The 26,679-nt window shown below is 38.3% G+C and overlaps 1 protein-coding gene across 4 annotated transcripts; it reads right to left on the bottom strand.

The window, feature by feature from the left end:
• Window positions 1-17,722: 17,722 nt before the first annotated feature.
• Window positions 17,723-26,465, bottom strand: LOC139961098 (cytoplasmic tRNA 2-thiolation protein 2-A-like). Of its 4 annotated transcripts, none has more exons than XM_071959990.1 (13): window positions 26,077-26,265; window positions 25,374-25,445; window positions 24,544-24,622; window positions 23,837-23,896; window positions 23,363-23,423; window positions 22,571-22,680; window positions 21,937-22,109; window positions 21,367-21,552; window positions 20,577-20,750; window positions 19,973-20,039; window positions 19,420-19,613; window positions 19,063-19,126; window positions 17,723-18,455 (listed from the first exon to the last, which is right to left on the bottom strand). In XM_071959990.1, the coding sequence occupies exons 1-13, from the start codon at window positions 26,157-26,159 to the stop codon at window positions 18,339-18,341; spliced, it is 1,440 nt and encodes a 479-aa protein (XP_071816091.1). In that variant the 5' UTR covers window positions 26,160-26,265; the 3' UTR covers window positions 17,723-18,338. The 4 variants fall into 4 exon arrangements, with proteins under 4 accessions (XP_071816091.1, XP_071816108.1, XP_071816116.1 ...); XM_071960007.1 differs by lacking the exon at window positions 26,077-26,265 and adding an exon at window positions 26,275-26,465 and having other exon boundaries at window positions 17,724-18,455; XM_071960015.1 differs by having other exon boundaries at window positions 17,724-18,455; window positions 26,055-26,194.
• Window positions 26,466-26,679: the final 214 nt, after the last annotated feature.

Raw genomic sequence — 26,679 nt, 5'->3', positions numbered from 1 at the left:
GACTCTGACAAACCATTCGTCACGGGTTTGGAGACTTCTGATTGGTCAATCATTTGCACGCTGATGAGGCGGCCTGCTTTTGTGTGTGTGTGTTTGATAGAAATTGAACTAGCCTACTTCAATTTCTATGTATGGTGTGTAACGGTCTTTGATTCACTGTCTAGCAATGAACAAAGACCGTTGTACATGCATAGCTTTGAGGTCATTTTTAAAGTTACGGCACATAGACAGAGATTGACGGCCAGAACACGAATATAGAAGATATCATTAAAAAAATATATAAGAAAAAAAAGTAAAAAATAGGGTTCAAAAAGTTACTTTGCTTTTGGCGCAGAACCGACGCAAATTTTCAGGAATTTCTGCGGCTTCTATATATGGACCACCAAGACTGAGGTTTTTGAAACATGCAACGGAATCAAACCCACACAGTGATTCGTGGTTGAATCAGGGAGCTGCTAGCAGCTCCCTGGTTGAATAATGTTTTCATGTCGCATGTGAACCGAAGATAATCGCTTCAAATTGTAGTGAAAGTACGATAGTTTGAGAAAGATGAGTCAGATGGAAAAAAAAAACTGTTAGTGTCACGAACGATTTTGTTTTTCCTGTCTTTTTTGATAAATGACATATTTTTTTTTTCATTTTATAAATGGGTGTATCATGACTTTTGGTGAATAATATCGTAGTTTGGAATGACTCGCGGTGGAATTTCCAACAATCTCGCATACTTTGAAGCAAAAATCTCGAGGCGCTTGTGGAATGCAGAACTCAACTGGGTCTCAGAACAGTCATTACCGAGAAAACCAGATGCTTTTTATTATGAATATTAAATATTGAAAAAGCCGCCGAGAGTGATATAATCTAGCATTTTAGGAGCAAAAGTAAAAGAGTAGTTGTGGCAAATAATCGAGGAAAATGATCGATGAAAAAAACCTGTCATTAATTGTAACAAGCTAATGTAACCGTCATGTGGGGTTGAGGTGTGAGTGGGAGGAGGGGAATGTGGATGACAATAATGGCTGTAGATAGATTCTCTTGCAATACTGTCGAATCCCGCGCTATTTTCTTATTGTTATTTTGTTTGGTAATTGATGTGTTGCTCATCATTGATTAGTTAACCTAGAAACGAACAACGTTATAATGGGAATCCATTGTCTTAAGTTCCCTTTGTCCGTGTTCTAGGCTTCGCTCCTTTTCTGAGGGGAGGGGAAGGGGTGGAAAATTCCAGTTATAATTAGCCGGTATTTCAGAATAATCCTCGAATTGAAAAACATTCAACATCTCGTCCAAAGTTCTTCATGAATAATTTTTATATCGCTAAGCTCTGGCGCAAATATTAACTATGAGATATGAACAGCTAGAGTGTTGCACTGAGTCGATTCTTTAATGTAAACAATGTAATAAGCTCAGATAGGAAAGTGAATTTAGTTAAAGATTATCAGTATAACTCAAAATGAAGCTTAGCCTATATACGCGTTCAGAGGATGGCCAACATTGGATTTAGGACCTCACCCTACCACCTTACCCTAAGAGATACCCCTTACTCCTACTCCTGCACATAACAGGTAGGAATGCCTCACGGGCGGAAAAATATTTAAAAAACAACTTTGCCCGCAATGTTACTGTGCACACTTCAAAACAAATAACTGGTCTTTACAGGGGCCGTCCAAGATTTTCAAAGCAAACGCCCTACGGACGTATAGCATGCACAGCCATTCAACCGAACGACTAGCAAATTTATATGTTACAATTTTTCTCTCTAATTATCTGCAGCCAACTAACGTCGTTGTCCAAAGCTAGAAGATTTGAAACAAATCAATTTTGATTTGCCTTGATATAAATTTCGACATTTTCCAGATAAATGGAAATATAGGTTTAGTTGGAGGACCGCTACTAAACTTCAATATTACACCGGCCATTTTTCTTTCTTGCCTAATTTCGGTAAGGTCATGCGCAGTATTTAAAACGAAGGAAGACGTGTCATTCAAGTTTATTGTTGCCACTAGTAAGGTCACATGCATCAACTATTTCTTTTACTCAAGTGTTTTTTTTTTATTGTTTGTCAATGATTGAACCCACTCTTAAAATATATACTGTTATTTTTCTTTCTAAACCATAAAGCGTACCATACGTATTCGATTTCATTTGTTTATTTTTCTAATCCTCTTAAAGTATTTTTTTTTTCTATTTTTGTGGTTCAAGATGGATGCACAGTGTTTTCAGCATTAATCTTTGGCGTTCATTCCTTGACACGCTCGTTATTTATTCATGCGAAAGCCACATGATTTTGGATTCTTTTCTAATGTAATATGAAACTGTTATTTTCAATGCAGAGCCGATGGCGATTTACACCTGGTATCCATTAACGCAGATAATCCCTGCTCCATTCAATCAATCTTTTCTTCAGACACTCTTTTGCTTCTTCTATACATAGTTATACCTTTCAATGCATTTTCCTTCTTTATTTTTAGAACGGAGAATGTCACTCGCACGTTGCGAACCCCTCGGCCATGAAATGAAAAAGATAATCCTTAGCAAAATCCCCCCCCCCCTCTATTAGTTCGTTTACCTTTTTTTTTTAAAGACGTCGACAGCATACTTTGACTCATATTTAAAGGGGAACTGTTGTATTTTTTTATTTATTGTTTTTATATTATTTTGGCCTCAGTCGAAGATTAACACAAGTTCAATGGACCTATAGTGTGTACCATGTACAGGATATACCACAAGTCGTCTTTGATTTATTTTTCGAGAGAAAAAAATATGACAGTATTGATTTTATGACATTAGAAGGTTTGTTTCTCTTTAATAAATGACCCAGTGCCACGGGGTGGGAGTGGAGGGGTGCGTTGGGCACCGGAACGGTATGTAAATTATAGGTCAACAGTATTGGCCCAATGCTAGATAAATTAATGTCGGTCGCAGTCCCGCATTTTGCTTTAAAATAGTACAATCAATTTTAAACCATCTGTAGTATAACTGAAATATTGAACAATCTGTAAGTTACTGGGAATAATATAGACGATATACGAAACCCTTGCACCGAGGAATTGAAGTACTTGGAAAACTTTTAGCTAACTCAACATTATGCCATCAATGGTATTTACGACCAGAGAGCGCTCAATCATATTACTCGCTATTTGATGTTTCTTTATACAACCTAAATAACTCTCCTACCCCCCCCCCCCAACCCCAACACAATAACACAGGCACCCACCTCACGTAATCCACCCCATCACCACGTCCGACCCTAATTATATCATTCCCCGTCGCTAAAAGACAGAATGATAAGAGAATGGAATAACAGATTAAAAGATTGTTGTCATAATGTATGCATCATACTGATAAACATATTTCAGTATTAGCGCCATGCATTACGCTCTCTGCTAACTGATGCACTGTAACGCACTGCTTCCGGTATATATATTTACACTTTGGTCAAATTTAACGCTGCTTGTAAAAGAAGGTACTGTATTATAGGGCCACTCTTTGACCATTTCGGTGACTATGACTGACCTATTCTGGGTCAATATTGATTTACTTTAAAGATCCCTTTTGCCTTTTCCCTTTCATTGTTCTTTCATCGTCACCATCAGGGGCACCGGAAGTGGTCATCGAGGGTACTTAAGGGTTCGCGAAGAAAGGTAGAAAGACAAACATGTCCCCTCCTAAGAAAAGGAATCGCGGAAAGTTTAGTTTGGGTATAAGGTAAATTGATCTTCTGGGTTAATCTTCCAGGAATCTCAGATCGAAAAGAATAATTGTTCTGAGCTATTTAGGTCAACAAAGAGTATGTAGCCCGCTATATATGTTACGTAAAAAACGTCTTCTGCCGTTTACCAGGAAAGTGAGTTCCATCCCTTCTTGGATGCGATCGCGGAATAAGAATTGGGCACTTAAATAGCCTTGTCATAGGTCTATGCTTTTAATACATTGAAAACTGTATCCATATTTTTCAAAACATTATCTTATTCTAGCGACGAATATATCAATAAAAATTAATATGCAGAATTTGAAGATCGCGGTAATTCTCGATCCAAAGTGGTTTCATTTCTCTCCCGACAAACAGAGATATTAACTTAAGCAAGGGCGCAACCACGTATACTTTGGAGGATTTATCCCCCTCACCCCCCCCCCACGTCCTAGTTTACATTATATCAATATTTAACACGTAACAACCTAAGCGGTCGAAAATTCTTCAACATTGTTTGAAAAGTTGCTAAATATACAGGCGCGTATCTAGGATTTTCAAACCCGGGGGGCGCGAATTACTATCTAAGCGGAGCGCCACCATCGGTTGGCGCGCAGCGTACAAGAAAATTTCTTATTTTGATACCCCCCAGATCACCGGAAACGGCTATTCTCGGGCTTGAAATGACCAACCAGATGTACACTTTTTGCCTGAGAACCAAGTATTTCCTAATAGTTTTTTTTTTTCCATCCATAACCTTTTTGAAGATTGTCAACCCGGCACACATCATGTTCGACCTGATCGCATCTCCTGTGGGTCTTTGCTTTTGTAGGTGATTCTACGTCACGGCCAACAATACCCGTCAGCCCCACTTTTCAAGGTTTTAAGCCCCATATTTGTTCCGAATTTGAAAATTCACATTTCTCGTGAATAAACTCACTTGAAAACATACCCATAATGTTGTACAAAATTTCATCTATGGACAACCAATATAGAAAAACTTCCTTGAACACCTAACAGACTGGTCAAAATTGCACGAGTAGAGGGAAGTGTGATGCAGAATGTTGGTCAGAAATTTTCGAAAATTCAGACACAGTTAATTTATTGGTGTAGAAATATTAAAACCTGTTATAACGGCTATTATAAAACTTGGTTGAAGGAAATGAAAAAATAGCAGATATTTCCTTCAACCGAACACTATACACATAGGCGTAGGAGGCGCGGCGGAAGTGGCGGAGCTAGGGGTATTGGTCAGGAGGAGCGAGAATGGTCTGTAGGGGCGCTTTCAACACTATCTAAGCGGAGCGCCACCACTGGTTGGCGCGTAGCGTACAGAAAATTTTTGAGTAAAGATACTCCCTAGATCGCCGGAAATGACCCTTTCCGGGCCTGGCTAATTTGCAGATAAACGAAGAATAAGGTGTCATCTCCAAATTACACGAACAAAATGTGACAAATGTCAATAAGTAGATGAGAGTAATAATCTAGAATAAGTAAAAAGTGGTAAAGAGCTGAAAAACGCGCCAGCAGTCCATTTGAGTCCGTCAGGGGGGGGGGCATGCGCCCCCCTGACCGTATGGACGCTCCGCCACTGCGCGGCGGGGGTGCAGCCCCTAATTCGCCATTACTAATGTAAAAGAGAGTTTTGACATAATTGGACCTCCATGCTTTTTATACATCTACATGAGACATGTCGTTGTTTACATTAGCATCCCGCGGTATACTGCGCAATTTTCACGGACCGTACGGTACATGATGGCATGCGATGTATTAACCGATGCTTGCTTATATGATATTGACATTAACACGTTGAACGCGCGCTTCGCGCGCGAAAATTTTGGGTTATTTTTTTAGGCAAGTCGGACAGTTTTGAGGCTTTTCATCCTGGAACGCCATTTTCATGCTCACTGATATGATGTGATATCTGCTGTTTGCGTCACAAATTCGAACAGGCGCGTAGCGAGGAATTTGCCAAGGGAGGGCGAAGCCTGTAGGCAAATTATCTCAGGTTGGCGCGAAGCGTACAAGAAAATTTTGGCCGAAAATGCCTCCCAGATCGCTGGAAATGGCACTACACAGGACCATTTGTTAGCGCGAAGCGTACAAGCAAATTTTGGCCGAAAATGTCTCCCAGATCGCTGGAAATGACACTTCCCAGGCCTTGTAAGTTGCATCTAAGCACTTTCTATTTTGAAATTACTTAGCGATATCATTTAAAACAATGCTGAATGGGGGGGGGCGGGCGGTCGCCCCCATCCCAAAATCGTCATGTTCCCCAACGACACGATCGAGTTCGAGACCAGCCACAGTTGGTTTGATAGCACAATTCTACACACGCGTTATGATAGACCATATATAGTATATATATAGATCATTAGTGAGAGAGGAAAATGGAAACGTCAAAAAATGGAGTTGTCGGTGAAAGGGGTAGGGTGAGTCAAACTTTTACGAAATCATTGATCCGTCACTGGCTACCCTTCAGCGCTGTAATGATGTCACTGTTCCTCTTTCTCTTCCCGGTGTCTTCGCGTTTTTCTTTTACTCCCTCTTTTTCTCCTTTTTCTCTCTTTCTTCTTTTTCTTTTCTCTTCCTTCCTCTCCTCCTCTTCTTTTTTCCCCTCTTTTTTCCTTTTTTCTTCTTTTTTTTTTCTCTCCTCTTTTTCTTACCCGGGGGGCGCGCGCCCCCAACGCCCCCCCCCCTGGATACGCACCTGATATAGCACCATTTTTGCATCAATATAAGCACCCTCGGTTTTTACCCAATTTCTTAAAGGGGTAGCCCCCTCCCCTACGACACCCTCCCCTCGACGACATAACATCTGAAAATTGTTTGAATTGAAATTATAGTTCCAGCATATAGGGTGCTTATATATTTAGTTCTGAAAAATATTTAGTTTTTCTTTTCTTTCTGTTTTTGAGGGTTTTTTGTTTTGTTTTGTTACATAGCCACAATGAGCAAGTTTCGTAGGATATAGTAAAGAAGCTCCTGGCCCTTGCCAGCTGGAATCTTGTATTTAGCGTTGAATGATCAGGAAGTATATAAAGACATACAGAACAGCTGTATAACAAACTGAGTGCGAAGGAATCCCGTACTATGGAAAAGGTTTGAAGGTTATTACATCCTTCTAAAAACTAAAAAAGGATATTTGTTGGAGAAAATAACATGTATTATTTCCTTTCAAATGTCACAGAAAAGTAGTAGCTGATTATTCTTCTTAAAGGAAAGAAGGGCCTTGAAATAGCATGACTTGTTAGATTATCATGTTAACCCTATGTATAGGCTACCTATATGATATCCTGGGCGATTGATCATGATGTACGCTATGTAGTTCATGCATGTGTATATAAATTAATGGTTCGTGATTAACTGTGAGACTGGGTTAACATCATATATACGGCCAAAAGTCACACAACAAAACTTTATAGGTCTGGAGTATTCGTCAGTGAAGAGGGGAGGGGCAGAGGGGGGCAGTAGCGTAACTCCTATGGGCTCGGACCGTGCTGAACCGGGGCCCCGACCACAGGGGCCCCCTGCCACTGGAGGGGGGGGGGGTACTGCATGGTGATCTTATTAGTAATGAAAAATCGTAAAATTCGATCCTTTATGTGAACGAACATTTGATCAAGCTGATTGCATGGCACTCTTTTTAATACCGTAACTAAAACTGATCCAGTTGCATGAAGTTAGCACTGCCGTGAAGTGGATCTACATGCAGGTTGTTCCTACGCCTGTTAAACTGTAGTCCATCATTGCAGGTACATGGTATAGGTTTTATGTACGTGAAGTGTTGGTATCAGTGACTGGGGACCTAAGATGTTATGTCGTCAAAGGGGAGGGGTCTAAGGGGAAAGGTGGGAAGTTAAAGTTTGGTAAAATGGATAGGACGTGCTTAAATGCAGAATGGTGTTATAGTATTCAATTTTTGAAACAATGTTAAAGAATTTTCGCCTGTTTTAGCACAAACCTAATATATGTATGTAGTGTACACAAGGATGATTTGCAATAGTCTCTCTGCCAGGAGGTAGGGGTTGGGCGGATCCCCCTGATTTTATTCTGGGGAAAGAGCTTGAGCCCACAGAAGTTGACGTGGTTGCACCGGCCATGTTGGTTGGTATCACATGAATACCGATATTCTATAACATTAATTTATTCACTTCTTTATAAATACAATGATTGAAACTATTAGAAAAGTTACAAGCTTTTACGAAACCTTTGAGGCCTTGAAATGTCAGGGAAGCCGAGGACTCAATTCACTGAACGTACACGTCACTGAGAAGTGTTACCCTGTAGGCATTTTGTTTATTGAAAGAGTCGATTTTGAGTTGACCCTGAATTTGAAAAGGTTCAACATAGATTTGTCTTTGAGAATTTAATTAATCTATATGTCCGTAGGGTTTACCTCTGTCAACTTAATTAACAATATCCATATTAATGATAGATTTTGTCTTTATATATGAGCTTCAAGATTTCTCTAGAATATATATGTTTTGATAAGCGTGTTTTTAACCGGTGAAAGCGGTCATGGGGGGTTTACTTCTTAACTGACAGCTAGTGTATTAGATGAAGGGTAACTTCGTCTGTATACCGTTGTATGGAACGCCAAAAGGACCATGCACATTATGATCCTAAACTACGACCCCATTTGGCAAGAATGACTTATTCTCAAATGAAATAACTCAAATAAAATAATAGATAGCGTCCAAAAATGTCGAGCTGAATGGAGGGGGAGGGGGGGGGGGGCGGGTCACGATGACAGCAAGACTAAGATTTAAGGATCCATCCACACACAAAATCAAATATCTTTTGGCAGTTCCTCAGTAGCCGAAACGTGTGTATAGTACGGTAATTTCATGTGAAGGCTACTTCCAATAGGTTGCCTATATTCTCCAAGATACCTTGTGCCGTAAGAGTTGATCATTTGATTGCCATGCACTATTTGTTTTTCTATTAATCAACGCCGTACGTGATGTGTAGGCTACATTTTATATCCCTAACTTACAAAATGGCGGAGAGAGGGACACAGGAAGTGTAGGATGAGCAGAACATAAAAAAGTAGGACGGGTCATATGAAAGGTGTTACAGCTGCAGAAGAAACATAACCCTGTCCCTCCCCAGTTTCAAAGGAGGAGGGGGTCACCATTCTATCCTAGCTATACCACACGCCATGAATAGCCTGATAAATTGTTAATTTCCAATGGTCTCCGTGGTGAATCATATGTTCTCTAATCATTTCATTTTGTGGCTGAAGTCATCGAACTATAGCATGATTGATATGGATTCATCTCAACATATATGCCTCCATGTCTTCAATTAAAATCTTCCCGTAGTACCGTAGTACCGTCATAATAGTCCTATGAACCTTAACATCCACAATATACGATATAAAACACCCTTCAATCACAGATTCAAAAAGATGGCATCGAATTCCAGTGCAAATCCCTGCGGGTAAAATTCCTCACCACCGATGCATCTTTTAAAAAAAAGAACGGTATATAAAAGAAAAATAATATTAATCTGAAAACAGATTCCAGCGATGATCGATCTTTGTTACTGGTAGACAGGAGTGGATCGAGAAATTTGAGTCAGTCTAAGCCTCTTATAGGCCTACAGCAGTAGGCCTATATAGTTATATCTTTGATCTGCTGCTCTATAGGGTCCAATTCCGCGACACATTTGTCGTAAACAGACGTAAATAACCCGAGCTTTGCGTCGGCTACGACCATATCCAACTTTGCATTTAATATGCGTGTACACCTGTCATGAATAAGCTACAACATATATTTCCAAGAGGTATTAAAACATCATCAGTTTATTTACCGTCAAACATTTGTCATGCTAAACATGGCTGCAAGTTTCCCAAAACAATTTTGGTGCATATTTTCTCGACCAATCTAGTTCTTCTACGTGTATACCAGACGTTGATGGGAAATAATTAGATGATGGGTTTCAAAGAATATAAACGATATCCCGAGGATAGCAGTAAATATTAGTTTAAGCTTCATCATGGCTGAACAGTTTTCGTCTTTGTATCATTTTCTTTCTTATTATTATTATTTTTATCTTTAATTGCTATCACTGATAACTTTAGAAGAGATATCATTAATTGGAATTAGACATACCTCCATATTTACATGAGGATGTATATGTTTGTTTCTATGAAAAAACTAAAACATATCTTAAATTCATATATAAGAGAGGTCTTTTCGCTTCGACTTAAAGATATTTCTTTGATTTCTGTGAGATATCTTTCATTCGAATTTGTGATATCTATAATTTCATGCTACCAGAGATATCTTTAACTTCAGGCTACTAGAAATATCTTCAGAACGAATCAGCGTTATCTCTTATAGTGTAGTTTGAAGAGAAATTTGCTGAGGCTATAGTTTTAAGAAATGAATAAAGTTGGTTATAAAAGAGCGGTAATTAGGGATGTTCTTTGTGGTCGTCCGTTTGGAATTTTTGCTGACGTTCCCTGCAGTACGTGTAATAAATACTATATCAAGATGTATTGTATGCCTATTTTTTTTTGTAACCGGATAAATAACTCCATAAATGTCTTTCCTTTTCCAAATGTACGATTTAAATTTGGCTACAAAATGACATCAACAGGATGTGTGCAGGACAAAACAGTTTAATCCATGAATAGCTGCTTTACACATGCATGATGAGCAAAATAGACGTCTTTGTCTTTCGCGCGAAAAAAAACATCGTTTCGTAAATATTTTGTTGGATTCATATTGCTCGCTGACATTTTCGAGACCACTAAATCAATTGGATAAGATTTAACATCGATCTGTTATTTTCATATTTGTTCTGATTTATGACTGTTTTTGATGTGGGGAAAGGCCGGAAGTAATGGGTGTGGGTTGGAAACGTGCCATCTTTTTCTTCGGGAAGTGAAATATCAAACTACTTTAATCGTTAACGCACTGCTGTTATTCACGTCCAGCTCATCTGATAGGTTTCGGAAAGGGTGGGGAAAGGGAGGAGGGGTGGGGAGGGGATTGGGGAGGGACACTGGGCAAACCTGACGCGCCTTAAGTTAGCCAATCGGCAAGCTCTTTTTATTGACAAGGAATGGTAGTTTGTTTTTATCAGCGGCAACTCGAGAGTTACATATAAACCTAGTATACACTGCTGACATGTATTATTGTTTATTACTCAGTCTAGCTTTGTACATACAGGCCAATATAACTGGTTTTTAGTGCTGCCGACAAGATGTGCATCCCTGGCGTTCGTTCAACATTATGATACTATATAGGCCTATATACTTTAATTGTTTACAATACGCCAATCTATCGCCTGTAACAAGAAAACAACGTCCTTTAAATAGACAATTTTATAAGTGAGGTTGATTTGAATTATTTCCATATCAAACCTTAAAATACTTCCGACGGATGGACTTGAATGAAGCAAATATTTACATTGTTTTATTGTTTGTCCATTTTGGTCAGTATCATCAAATTGGCATATATGATCAGTCCTGATGTGTTGTACGGTTACGATAAAATAAAATTTAACGAATTCTACAGAACACGTGGAACGGAAATGAAACTGAAGGGTAACCGTGGCAATCTAGGTTTTCAAGGGGAGGGAGAGAAAATATTATCGCATCAACTCATCATCTCACGAAATGGAGATTGGTTCTATCACCGAACCGACCGAATCGAACCCTCCATTGGAGTCGGTTTAAACCACCCGGCCACACCCACACCCACACCCGCCCCTAGCTGCCATTGATGGCAGAACAGGTCAAAGGTTATCAGTACTATCCGATATCCTCCCCCCCCCCTCACCCGCCCTCCTCTATCAATCTGTCTGTCAATTTTGGCAAACTTAAAAGTGAAACGAGAAGGGGGGGGGTGTATAAACGTTTGTAACCATTATTAATTTTTCTAGCCTATTATGGGACAAAGCTTATGAATATGAGTCCGAGATTCGGGCCATGCGCGAGCCGTATAAACATAGCGGCCTGGATTTCGTAGAACTGTACAAACACAACCTTCGATAAGTTCATAAAGCAAGGGCCGATTGAATAGGGTTAAATGACAGTCATTACGGCCACAGGGGAAGCTTGGAACCCTGGCGGAGGATACAGACAATACAACAAAGCCCTTTTGTCATGATTCAGACTACATAAAGAACATTGCGCTTATGTTTCTAGATCAAGCCATCCGTGAAAGCAATGTTTTTCCTGAAATTGTCATTTTTCCCCCTCAGAATACACACCAGGATCCTTTGTTCTATGTATAATCTCATCCCCCGTGACTCGTATCCGACCGAGTTAGAACATTCCCACGTGACAACTACTACTATGGTTAATCGTTTCATTCAATCGTGAAGTGATATGCCGTTGACCCTAATATATATATATTTATCCCTAATCCCATCCCTCGTCGATCTTAGCAGATGTTTGATTAAGCAATCATAAAGGGAAATTGTGGTTTCCGCCTTCAGTTATATCCTCTTGTATATGCGTATACACCCTCCACGAATACTCACCATTGCCTATGTTTGCGATGATGATAGGAGGCGATAGTTAGCGGTCAAAGGTCAACCCCATCGGAGGTAGTTCAGACAAAAAGATATTCTATCATTTATAGTTTACCGCAGAGAGTAAACCACATAGAATGATGTTAGAATGAATCATGACAGATGTTTACATATCTTCTTAGTTTTCTTTTATCAAAACTTTAATATAAACATCGTGTTATGTTACAAATAGCTTCTGCTCAAGTATTTGCTATAGTATGGACATCCTCTCTACCCCTATATACCCTCCATCCACTGTGCACACACACACACAACGCCCCTTCACATACACAATACAAAATACACTATCGCGCACGCGCACACAACATGACTAATTATTTCTCATGATTTTATTTCTAAACACTTAAGTTTTATTCTCCAAATAGTTATCATTTCATGCAGCCATATAGCATCATTTCAAGTAATGGAAATAAGTCTAAAATGATTATTATATCTTTACATGACGTTCAAATTTACAAATAAAAGTGTCCGAATGACGTAATATTCGGAGTCGAAATTAAATAATTTTCATTACATTTTGGTGGAAAAAGATCTAGTGGGAGATGGGGAACGAGGCATATTTTGAGTTCGGATAGGTTTCGTCAAATTTCCAGAATATTGGCGTCCAACGCAAGTATGGCTGTCACTTATTTCATTTTTCGACATGATCGAATTCTGATCCATCATTCATTTTTAGAGCTGCATGTTGAGTTGGTTTGTAGCTTTTTACCATTTGCACCAAAATCATGTAATATCCACATATAATTGGATATACTTTTCTTAAATTATTAATACGAATAGAGAACCCTTTTTCTGCCAACAATTTGTAATGTATATTTCTTAATAAGCAGTGCCTGGGTTTGAAGTAAGAATCAATAGTAATTAAGGAGAAGATATGTATACAGTCCAAAGAATATTTTAAATAATTTCCTCTCTTATTTTCATCAACTTTTATGAGAATGCAAGAGATACCCGTATCTGAAAATATTCAAGGTAGGTCGTTTTGAATTTTTTTGAATATAAAGGAGAGCTATTTGCTGATATAAATTCAGTCGCTGAATATTTATCTCGCCCTTTAAACAATTTTTTGAAGTTTCTCTGCAAACTAAAGCGAGACAGTATACTGTTGACAGAAGGATACAACCTTCCCCCTTCCTTGCACCCCTCCATGCCCCCCTCCGTGCCCCCATTTTCCTTTTATATCGTCATTCTTTACTTTCCTCGTCGTGCGAACTTGCGTGCAAACTGATCATCCTGGCGATTTTTCGATGAGATAAAAAAAAGGTGATAAATCAAGTTATTATGATCAATTTTGTCCTGTCATTCGTCACCTTGTCCTTGAACAAATACAGGAAGTAAGATGAGGTCCAGTGATCGTAATTTCCGGTCTTGTTTCTTGACCGAACTGTTGGTTTTAAGAATGGATAATCTACTGCATACAATCGGCTGTAATATCACAACAATAAAGTATAATCATATAAAGGACTTGAAGCATATATAGTTTAACAATAAACCACAAGTTAGTCAGTATACATCGGTTACACTTTATTCATTCGCGGATGATCTATTTTGATAACACATATCTACAGTAACAATATATATATTCTGGACGAAGTCTTAAAAAAAATATAAAGCATTTCCAGTTTCCGGAACTTCTTTTAATGAAACTAGTTATGAAAATTTTCTTGTTCGATGAAGCGTAACATTTTATGATGCTTCCAATTAAGAGATGAAATAAAGAGAACATATGATGCATTACGGGCAAAGAGGTCACTTGAGCCTTCTGGGAATGGGTCGACTGTTTACATTGAAGATGGAGAAGTAAGAAAAAAAACCTATGTACATCGTCTATATCGGACAAAGCCTCAAACTACCCTCACACCACTGCCCCCCCCCTTAGCCCCGCCCAGTCCCATATTTGTACAGCTGTATAGCTAAACATTATGGTGTTTATAAGACGCCCAATTGAACTATTTCTTTCGAGAGTTGAACGGACCGGGAATTTTCATTTTAGCATTTTCTAAGCCATGAAGCTACATGGGAAGAATATGTCCAGTTCTCAGGGATCATGTAAGGGACATTGTTGCCACTGGCACTCACTCCTCGTTAGTGGCTGCATATGTGAAATAAAGATAGGCATATAGGCATATGTGAAATCCAAACAAAATCAGGAAACGGTGCAATGAAGTCATCGAATTCAATGTTGTTCCTCTCATCAAACATTTTCATTTTGTTTATAAAGGTTTCCCACTTAATATATGAAGAGAGGTCGGAATGAACTGACGGTAGTGGGTGTTCGAACATGTTTGGCATTTAAAACGTTTTCGATGTGTGATTATCCATGTAAAGTGAATGTTAGTAGTGAAGCAAAACTAGCTGCATCACTTTGGAATGTTGTTGACAGTGGCGGATCCCGGGCCCGGGAAACTTGCCCCCACCCGCCAGTCTTGAATTTATCATGCACCAAAAAGTAGTTACAAACAATAGTAAAGATTCTCTCGTTGAACTTCCTTACCCTTCTCTGGAATTTAAAAAAATAAAAAAAAATATCTAAGCGGAGCGCCACCACAGGTTAGCATACATATATTTTTTTTTTGAGCAAAGATACTCCCTTAGATCGCCGGAAATGACCCTTTCCGGGCCTTGCTAATTTGCCGATGATGTATCAAATGTCAATAGGTAGATGAGAGCGCAATAAAAAAGTCAATAATTGCGAATAAGTAAAAAGTGGTAATAAGCTGAAAAGGGCGCCAGCTGTCCATTTCAGTCCGTCAGGGGGGCATCCGCCCCCCTGACTGTATGGACGCTCCGCCGCTGTTTCTAATTTACCACTTTTGCGGTGGTATAACTTCGTTATCAACCCAAACTTGTCGGGGCCCGGGCCCACGCTCCTGAGAACATCCGTATCCTCCACTGGGTCGTATGCGGCTTTGGGCCATACAGCCAACCTGTTTCTCCCCCCCCCCCCTTTTGATCGCATTATGCACCCACCTGCTGTTGTACCATATGATGTATCAACCTTCCACGACATGTTACAGGAAACAGCCACTTCCCGTTCCATTCTTATCAACTTCCAATATATTTATCTCTATTTTATTTTTACGATAATAACATATTCGATTTGCGTATGTACGCTGATATCGGTCTCTCATCAAATACTGAGATTTACAAATATTAATCTTCATTAGTCCACTCGTTCTTGTTGAGGCATTTAATACCCCCGAAGGACCCGTGAGGCAAACCTTACAATTATTGTCGTTGTTGAACGGCAGCCGTTTTTATCGAGGGAAAAAGAATGGTGGGTGCAGAACGCTAATAAATTTCATTGATGGGAATATGAACTATATGAACTATCAAAACCAATTTCTGAAAGAGAGTTAAGAAATGAAAAGTATTTGTACCTTATAGCAAGATTATGACGGGTGAATAATGGTATTTGTTACGGATAAGAACGTAAATAAAATACCTAAACGTTCTCTGGTTGAACTTTCCTCACCCTCAGTCTCGGGAATTGCTTCTTTTTTTTTATCGCTTTCCGCGGTTTCTGCATATGTTTATGTCTACTTCAAATGCGTATTACAGTAATGAAACATTCCCTAGCAACGGTGTTTTTAAAGGGCTAATAACGAAGGGTTAGACCAGGGGAAAGCGGGTATGGGGGAGGAAGAAAGTGGGGGAGGCTCTCGAATGCTTTCATCTGCAAATTTCTATTTATTTCGGTATAAGTGGACATTGTATTTCTCCTCTCGTTCGTAGTGTCACCGCTGCTCTCATGGTATATAGACCGGTTGGGCTGAGGTATAAGTATGTAGCCAAACTGCTGAGAACGAAGGAAATTTTGTGTTTTCACGTTCAACAGTATACTTTGTCAGAAAATATCTAAGGCATATATAGGCCTAAGAGTATATGTTATTTTTGCAAGTCGAGGGAGAATAATTTTGTGGTCATCTCCTTGCCACCGCCCCTGATTCAGTTACATATAATACACATCAAAGAAGGAAGCGTGGGAGATCTGATGGCATTTCAAAACCCCCATACGGCCCAACCCAACCCATCCCTTCCCCTTAGATTTGATTCATCACCATTTAACTGCTTTATATTCCTTTCTTGTAATTTTACTTGGCAATGCCCAAAACTTGTCATTGAACGTCTGACACATCCAAACATATTTTCGGAACACATTCACATCCTGGCAGTATGTCTCGGCCTACATCATACGTAGAAGATTGAACTCATTGTGTAAGCAATGTGAGGAACCATGTACCCTACCACATCTTAATTCCTTGTTTTTTTCGAAGTGAGAGTTTGCATCATCTTTAAGCTAGACACTATACTGTGTTGTAGAGACAAACTACGCAAATAGGATCACTACCCATCGTGCAAGAAAAGTCACAACAGCCGGTCTGTTGACTTCTCACCGCCAGAGTAACATCAGTCATCGGATGAGTCAAATTCTATTACCTTTGCTAAGTCTCGAGTACACTGAGTTTCGTGGAAAACTCATAAACATGGCGGGTGCGATAAGTGAAGTTGGATAAATTACGACATCGGCGATGTAATCAGGTAAATATGTGTAGTACTAGAGAGGTAAAATAGAGCTCGTAGTCGTTTCACAGTCGTTTTCCATGTTGAGGGCATCATCTCAATAGTCGCTCTCGATTTACAGCTGTTGTGTGTTACGGCTTGAAACTTCAGTGCATCAGTCCGACTGTTCGTAATTGGACACCCCTCACTCAAAGTAAATCATCTATGTGGTTAACAACCATTTTGGCTGTGTTTTAGGGAGTTATTAATTGTTTAAGCAGGTCCACCCCCACCCACCCACCCTGAATTCTGAATCGGAGCCTGGGCACCGACAATTCAGGTGGGGTACAATACTCGTGTCCTGTAACTTAGTGTTTGTACAGATAAAGGTGTCTTAGACGGGGGACAGGGGGGCTGAATATAACTGATCTTGTGAGGGCAACTCACCTCCCCTTCTCCCCCCCCTCCCCCCACTTCTGCCCTCTTCTCCCTAAGACCCTTTCTCATTCCCTCTCCATCTATCTAAATGTAATCTCTGTCACAACATTTTTATAGTCACACAACTAGATGATATTGAATGGGACAAACATACAAAACATACCTCAAACCATTGAAACTGCGAATAGTGAAAAGAGGGCGCTATACAACATCTGCTGAAACTTTGATGAACCAAAACTGATTACTACAGCGACCACAAAAGCGTAGGACAGATATTACTGTAGGAGTTATTGGCTGGCTTTGGAAAGGTTTAGGACAAGAATGGGAGTAGAAATTATTTTGAGTTGTTACAATATATAGAACCAAAAAACAGCAGAAAAATAAAGGCAACAGAAAATAATCATAATATCAGTCATCTATGATATATTTTTTACTTCTGTAATTTTTAAACTCTTTATAAATGAGGAACTGCCCTGTATGGTCTCTTTACCGAAAGGTCTGACGATGTTAAAATTTAAGTGTCCCCTTCACCCCCCCCCCCCACACACACACATTACCTGTAGCCCATACCATCTACACTGAGCTGCCAGAATCTCATCCCACTTTTCAACACTTAACTTGAATCATCATGATAAACTATTATTTTATCTTCTCAAAGTCTCAGCACTGATATTTCCCGTTTTTCTTTCTAGGTAATCCTGCATTTTGTCTTTTTCAGCGATAAAACCATGGTTTTGGTGTGTCCCTGTTACCTCCTAACACTATGATGCTGTTGGTAAGTTGGATAGGTAGTATAGCCTCTGTGAGAATGGATTCAGCCACTCTGTTTTATTTTATTTCACATATGTACCTGTCATCACTTTCATACATCAGATATCATCTTGGAAAGGTATGCACATCAAGAATACTCTGTTACATCCTATCACTTTCATCCAAAAGTAATCCAGCATGGTAAGACCATGATCTGTATCTCCTCTCAGTGGTCTCTCTGCAAGCAGTGAGTCAGTAAGAACGTTCCCTTTAGTGTGTCATTTATGTTACCTCTCATTGCTATCATGATGTAGGTAATCCAGCAAGGTAAGACCATGATCTGTATCTCCTCTCAGTGGTATCTCTGCAAGCAGTGAGTTAGTACCAAAGTTCCCTTTTATTTCTGTCATCCTTCTTCGCTTCCATCCAGGAGAAAATCCTCAATTTCTAAACGCATCTCATCCCTTCTCTTCTGTCTCTGTACATCGGCGAGGACCGAGCTTGGAAGCCTGTCAAGAGATTTCTGCAAAGCAGCAAAAACACCAAAAGGGGGAAAAGTCAAGAAAAGAAAAGCAAAAAACAATGACAATTAAATTGACATTGAATTCCACCACATTCCCACTATTTGTATAGTGTGCCATGGCATCCAAAAAATATGATAAAGACAACCTTGTACTCAAGAGTGGGATATTCAAGAGCAAACACTGAATATGATGGGGCTATACCGAAATCAGAACCCTAACCTAAACCCTTCAGTAGTCGCTTACGATTACAAAGAACATGTAGCATGTATTATCCGTTACGAGTCAAGGGATTTCAGACCACCTATTAAAAAACATTGTCCTCTTTTGAATGATAAAAAGAAAGCACCATCCAGTCTTTCAGGCATGTATGGGATCAAAAAAACAGTGATTGTCCCAAAAGTGACTTCATAGAGTGTCATATGAACAACAAGTTCATAAAATGTAGCTTCCTAGAATTGAATCAACTCGAGCATGACAAACACCAGACTTAACAAACACTCTGGCAACATTTCTCAACGACATTTTACTCGGCAAAAAGACACACACTGATAATGAAGGCTCAAGAAGAAAGAAAAAGAAACAAAAGGAGAGGAATTGTCAACTTACAACATCGCGCATCATAACTTGACATCCATAACACATGACGACAGAAAGGTCGGCAGAGGTCAATCTGGATTTGGAAAAATACAAAAAAAACAATAGGGGAAACTCATGAAGAAGCTCAATTACTTAATGGTACCAATAACTTCTCTTATGTTGTGTGTGAAAATTTTACATTAACAGGATCTGACAGGTGAGAATGCAAATCTAGCGAGAACTTTCATTAATCTTTCACGTTTGTTTGTAAACTAATTACCCCATCAGTTTTTTCTATTGTTGGTAAGTTTACCCTTTGTATTTTTTTGAAATGGACAGAGAGAGGAAACGATGTACAAAGGCAACGAGCGAGTAAGAAAAACTCACTCTTCGTTCTTCTTTGCAGACTGACAACTCTCGTCTCCCTCGCCGCAACAACTAGCATTGTCTCTCGCGACTTCGCAAGCAGCTTCGGGTTCAGACGAAGAAGACGAATAAACGGTACTGGATTTCCGAAGACTCATGGAATACTGAGTAGCCGCTGATGCAGAACTGGCCGAAGATGATGAATCGACAGGTGACTGTAAAAGATAAAACATGATGAAAGAATTATTAATATTTTGTATGATATTCGTTTTTTGGAACAAACTCAAACTTGCAATATTATTTATAAGTTGTAACTGATGACTATTGGAGTGAAAAAAATAGTTTTAGTTAGTGTAATGTCATAAAAAAAAAAACTTATCAATGAGGTTGCATTTTAATACAATTTTTCATATCTTTCCAGAAAGTAAACAATGAGACAATGAGAACCTGTATGCCGTAGTGGCCTTGAAAAGAAGGTTTTAAGGATACAGTCGGTTATTCAGACCCTCGGAAGCACTGTACAGAGGTGAGAAGCATATGACTTAAATCTGACTCTATCTCGCAAAAAACATACCTGACAGAGGACGCAGGTATGTCTTTTGCCAATAGTCTCTTCATCCGAAGTCAACTTTGCACCCGTCCTACGGAAAACCAACAAAGAGTTAAAGTATCACTTTTACTAACAGATGTTATACTGGTTTCAAACGACAAGCAGTTTTGAAGAATTGACAAAGCTATTCTGCTCTGCATGTATAGAAATATATTATGCATACATAATACACCAAAAAAAATAAAAAGATTTTCTTAAAGTTTCTTGAACAGAATATTTTCATGCAAGTGAGACTATCCCTGAACACCAAACACTATACAAGTGAAGGGTATGTATACACCAAGGGCAGTAGGTGGTACATATACCTGGTGTGAATAGATCATGCATTCAATAGGGGGGGGTGGGGGGAATAATGTCCATCTTGATTGAAATGTGAAACAATTAAAAACTCAAGGCTTTCCTGAAAGATAATATTAGCTTAACTTCACACTGTCCTAGATATGACATTCATGTTCTATGGAGGAACTCACAAGTGTTTTAATCCAAAACTGAGTAAAAAAATTTAAAAAACGCACAAACAAACCAAAAACCAAAAAAAAGCAGTAGAGTAAACAAAAAGAGCACTCACTTCAGGACTGTAGTAACGGTAGCAGGGAAGTTACTTTGCAGACCGTTTACAAAGTCTTCTGTTAAAGTATCGATACTGGCCAGTCTGCTAGCCTTGGTTGATATCCTCGGTATGAAGACAGGCTGCAGACAGCACTGATGACTAAACAGTGCAATCTCTTTACTAGTAAATTCTCTGTGGACAAAAGGACGGAAGAGACATCTTACGAATATTTCATGGCCTTCGGAGTATCTCGTTATGGACCTTAAACCTTTGAATACTTCTTTCAATAGGGGCTTTTAGGAATTAAAGTGATTGTGGAAATGACAACCATAAGTAATATGCTTATAGATCCAGGATTCGTTGGAAGAGGAGGCCTGGGGATGATTATTAATAGATATCCAAACTACTACAAAAATAGCAGTTCAACATGTGTAAGAGTGTTAGAACAGTGGTGAATGCCGGTGCCTTCCAATCATAAGGTCCCCTGTTCGAGTCACTCCAAGATGAATGTATGTGGTCCAGTTGTTGACAATTGACAATTCCTAATCATGGACGTTAAATGTGAATCTAAGAGACTGACTTCAGTCAGCTTGCGGCTTTGATAAGCCAATGAGGCTTCTTAGCGAGTTCCTGCTTGCAGGAGGATCTTAAATACATACATACATCAGTATAAAGTGCAAAATGAGTTCAGAAGAGGGGGATCCTCGGGACCCACCCACTTAATCCCTACATTCTGCCTCTGGAATACTTTCATCTAAATGAAATCGAACTAGCTTCCCTAACATCTCATGATGCTGATCTAGCATACCTCATTGGTCTAATAATGGCCACTTCCTCTCCTCGGGTATCCAGAAAGCTCATATCTTGATGCACTGTTTCACCATGTCCTTTTGCCAAGTTACCGAGGAGAACTGTGGCCAGTCTGGTACCGCTGTCCCCAAACATTATCTTTGTGTAACCTAACTGCTTGGCAATCTGTTTTAGTAACTTCAGCCTGTATATACCAAGAAAATCCAACGAATAGGAAAGCAATAAGGTCAGAGGTATATATGTCACCACGGCGATAATGTACACCAGATTTTATTGGCATAAACTATCTACTGGTGCCATCCTATCAGACAAGTACAAAACGATTTTCCATTCCAATGACTACTTTTGAAATTTTTCATGGCATTTGAAGTCATTGAGAATTTCTATTATTTTTTATAACAACCGTGTGGATTTTCCAGTGTTGTCACGACTACAGCAACACTGCTATCTTTAAAACATATTTTAGATGTACAAAGAATTTTAACTTTTTCATTAATGAACAAGGGAAGAATGAGGGTGAGTGTTAATAACCAGAAAATTGGAGACAATTTTTTGAAATCCATCTTACCTCAGTTTCTGAATCAAATCCTCTTTTGTGGTCAGAGATGACGTATTTTCCAACAGCTGCTTGAATTCCTCTTTCATTGAGTTTTCCGTAGGAGGATTGTCATGTCCATCTTCAGAATCATGTGACTGATCACCTGATATTAACCTGTAACCAGGGCTACATTTGCTCATAACCTGTAATGACATTTAATGACAAAGTTTTGGTATCGTTGGGCTAGTAAGTGTTTAAGTGATTGGTTTACCTTAATTTTTTCCAATATTTCAGAGTAAATCCTTTCAAAGTAAAGCTTCTATGTTTAAAGGAGAGAGTTTCTCCAGGGACTATATCATCAGAATTTGTTTCAAAGAAATATATTTTGCTTGACAAATCTGTATCTTGACAGAAAGTTAAGGGTAAGTCTGATTTGCATAGCAATAATCAGCATACAAAGTGCTTTTTTACATCTTTGACAAAAATTATTCTTTATGTGAGAAAAATGTTTGTGCATATATATATATAATTACGTTTTCTTTTATAAATATATATATATATATATATATATATATATATATCTTTATCTATATATATATATATATATATATATAAATAATAATCATCGTTGAATTCATCAAAAGCGCAATACTCCAACATTTACCTCTTCTATACAGGTTACGTAAGATGGAAATGTAGATTCCTTCAGCCAAGTTTCAATCTTCCTCATTTGTGCACTTCTCTCCTCTTTGTCTTGCTCCAAACAAACGTTCTCTTCAATCGCAAAAAAATAAGTAAATAACGCCAGTAAGAAGCTAGAACCTTTGAAACTAGCTCCCTTGACCAAATCTTGACATTACAGATAATGGATTTTTCATTAATCTATGAATTTACAATTTACCAAGAAACAAGGAATTTGAAGAGTACCTTCTCTAAATAAATTTGTTACGTATGTATCATGGCAGTATCGATGTGGAACCTGATTGTGCTTGTATCATTTGACCTGACCTGGAATTGGTGGGTCAGTTTACAGTATTTTCTTCTATGCTCATGAGTTCAAAAGTGGGCCAAGTAGTTCTTGGAAAAGGCGCCTGGGACCACAAAGTCAATGTTTCCTTATTTCACTGTATCAACTGTGGTCGTTTTGGTTGTGGTTTAAATGTGGATTAAAAATTACGTTCCAAAGAATGGTGGCAACAAGACTTTCCAACACAGCTGTCTATAAAAGTGCATCTAGATATAAAATATAAACAGTATCTGAAGTGAGGTGAAACACAGAGTTACCTGATACTGTCATAACTATTTAGTACATGCACTGTCGGGAATTATGAAAAGGCTTAATATCTTAATCATGTTTTGTGACAGGAAACTGAGGAATATATCTCAATCAATTCAACAAACTGTTTTTGATGAAAATTTAAAGTTATTTTCAAGAAATAAAAAAGATTCCTCTTACCATCTACATATACAACCCCTGGCTGATATCGCAATTTTTTATGGACACCCTCTGCTAGACCCTGGTGGATAAATGAAATGAAGTAGCAGGAAGGTTAGGGAATTAATATTTTAAATTTGAATTTGATGTCTCATCTCAACATGTTTGCTATGAATCAGTAAGGCTCTTCATCCTGGGGGGGGGGGGGGTGGGGGTGGGAGGGGGGGTTCAGTGAGTGATTGCAGGAAAGTGTTTCTAATGATGAAAGAAATCATATTTTCTTCTTCTTCAAGTATTAATTGCTCACACAGCACATCATAAAACTTACTGAAAGCAGGTTTAGTTCTAATAAAAAGGGGGGGGGGGGGGGAGGGGATATGACTTAAGTTAGACAATTTGTTTTTTATCAGGTTGCTACAGGTCAAAACCAAATGTGAAAGGTTACAGAATTTTGAGGAGTTGATAAAGTAGAACATTATTTATGGATTGAATTACCTCCTTCACGAGATGAAGCATTGTACACGAGCTGTGTCCACCAGAGAAAGCTATCAGAACCTGATGGAAATAAGAATTAAACGTAACACGAAAAGCAGTTTACCTAGGTGGATCCAGTATCACTTAATATTAGTTTTTCCATCTCACTTATTGAAGATATCTCAAATTAATACTGTAGAACATGGGTGAGACAATATTTCACGTTTCATTATTAACTCTCACACGACAATATTTGTTCATGTTTGTAACAGTTGACGGTGGAACAGTACATCGACTCTGTACCGCAACAATATCAACATTATTATTCAGTTAACGAGGAAAACCACAAGTTTGTTTAAACAAAGTACTTTGCATGTCTGTGGTCAAGATGCTGGCTGCTGCAATGAAGGCATCAAACAGCTTTACATTACATCATGTTACCATTCCTCTAAAATAAAAATAAAATGTTCTGATCAAATTTCCAACAGTTGATTTTAACATAAACCCAAGATGACCTTACCAACATTAGAACCAAAGTGTCTGGTGGAATGTGATGATAGGAATTACTTTAATGTTTTCAGTTTCATATGCACCAAACTGGAAAGGAATTTTCATACACTTTATCAGTAAAATATAATATTTACTATTCCGGATGAAGCAAATGTTTCTCTTAGGAATTTTACTAAATTCACTGGGAAACCATAAAAATTCGAAGTTGGTTAACTCACCTTTTCTCCATTTCTTACTGCTTTGGACTTTCCAAAGGTTGCTCTAAATCTATGTGTAAAATAGACTAGAAAACAGTTTCTGTGAAGAGATGGAAACAATAAAATATTATTCCCAGATCAAATTTTCCTAATTAAGATTGTGTCAATGTTGAAGAGTTTCCATCTACAAGGGAGTACCTCTGTCGCTGGATAATATACTTAACTCATCCATTAATATTACTTGAAACTTACTGGCATAGATTAGAAAAGAGGATTGTAATAGAATATTAATTATATGTTAATATTAAACTCTGTAATCTTGAATGAGATAGGTCTAGAACATTTTTGAAAATAATTCTTTGATTTTTTTTCAAATGGATATGTCATGTTTCACCACCACTTCAGGCCATTGATACATCTACTACTCCAATGCAATTGGTCGGTAAATCTGACAATACAGAACCGCTGTGGCTCAAATTTGATGATATGGTTGCCTCTGACTGTCACATAGATGCCATTTTGAATGTCATGAGAACAACTAAGTTAGTCATTTTCATCTGAATAAGTACTTTACTTTCACCAAAAAAAAAAACAGAAAAACAAAAGGAAACTAAATTGATCAAGCATCAAGGCATCACTCATTTTGCTCACTAGCAAGTCTCTAAATGATGTTGACCAGTATTTTACACAAAAGGCAAATTTATTTGAATGCAATAACAGTACACAAAGTTTCACTAGGAAAGATGGAAACACATAAAAGTTGAATTATGTATATATTATTTGTAACAAATAAAGGCATGTAAACAATTGTTGCTTTTCTTATTTTTACTCTACCTGACAAATTTGCTCACCTGCAAAATGGATCATGTAAACGAGCAACTACTGTGGCTGGCTCTTGGCACTTCATACATGATTTACCAACACTGCAAAAACAAAATTGGAAATTTATTATTAGTATTTATTGAGCTTTTTGCAGTGACACATGCTGACAAAGAGCACATTGAGTTAGTAGCATTACCAGAGAGGTTGTGACCTCTATGGAGAAATATATAGGATTGGAAAATGCCTACATATGTATAATTTTCTAATCATGTGGTTCATAGGAGTTTCCCAGTACCAACCTTTTATATGTGGGCAACAAGAATTACAATCATATAGCCTATTCTAGAGATGCCTGTGCAATGTGTAGAATGATACCTATTGAAATAATGGCCAGCAAGGTAGCAACAATAATACTGCTTAACTTCACTGCAAATATTAGAATCAGTTAGACTAGGGCAGTAGGGCCTATTCATGTATGAACTATGATTGCAAACCAACCAGGCTTGGCTCATAACTAAGCTTAGGCTGGGCCTTTAATAGTTGTTTTCTTATTTCTATGCTGTTTAATTGGCCTAACATTTTAACTTTAGCCATATGGACCTAACTTAGAAATAGTAAGTGACTAACACTGTTTCGCGTAACTAGCCTAAATTAGGCTTATATGCAGACAGGACGGCAAACTACGTAAGGCTAGATGGATTCGTATTTACCGTACATAACTAACTGTCCAACCTTTTTATGATTGATAGATATGGATACCTGAGACGGCAATCTTCCTTCGGAATAACGTCGTTCTGACTGGTTATCTGGCACATATTGATAATTGTTAAACGATAGACAAATAATTAACGTAGACGTTACACTTCTTGTAACAGTACTAACACTAACATTATTAGTAACAAGTAACACTAACAGATTTTGTGTACTTACAGCATGATGTAAGTATTGCGCAACCTACATCAACATTTGTTGCAGTTGTGACCAGATGAACAAGTTTACGGACTAACTTTCTGCTGCCACAATACAAACTAAAATAAGAAAGGTGATGGAATAATAATTGTTCTATTCCATGAAAATAGAAGCGTAGTAAAGCTTATTTTGGTAGAAGAAAGTATGGAAAGGCAATCAACAACATGTCCCCATTTATAGAACTCTATTAAAGGCTTTACACAGAAGCCTCTCCCATAGTATGACAACTTAAAATTTGTAACTTTTCACGTTTACAGATGTCAAATTTACAAAGGACGCCATACATATTTGTTGACTTCTGTTTGCTATCGATTAATCTGTGTGATCAGAAAAAAAAAGTTAATTGGTGGGATCCAAAATTTGAAT

Source organism: Apostichopus japonicus, chromosome 3 (genome assembly GCF_037975245.1).
Source record: "Apostichopus japonicus isolate 1M-3 chromosome 3, ASM3797524v1, whole genome shotgun sequence".
Classification (NCBI taxonomy): domain Eukaryota; kingdom Metazoa; phylum Echinodermata; class Holothuroidea; order Aspidochirotida; family Stichopodidae; genus Apostichopus; species Apostichopus japonicus.
Note: the sequence above shows the minus strand (reverse complement) of the source record. Positions and strands in the feature narration are given on the sequence as shown.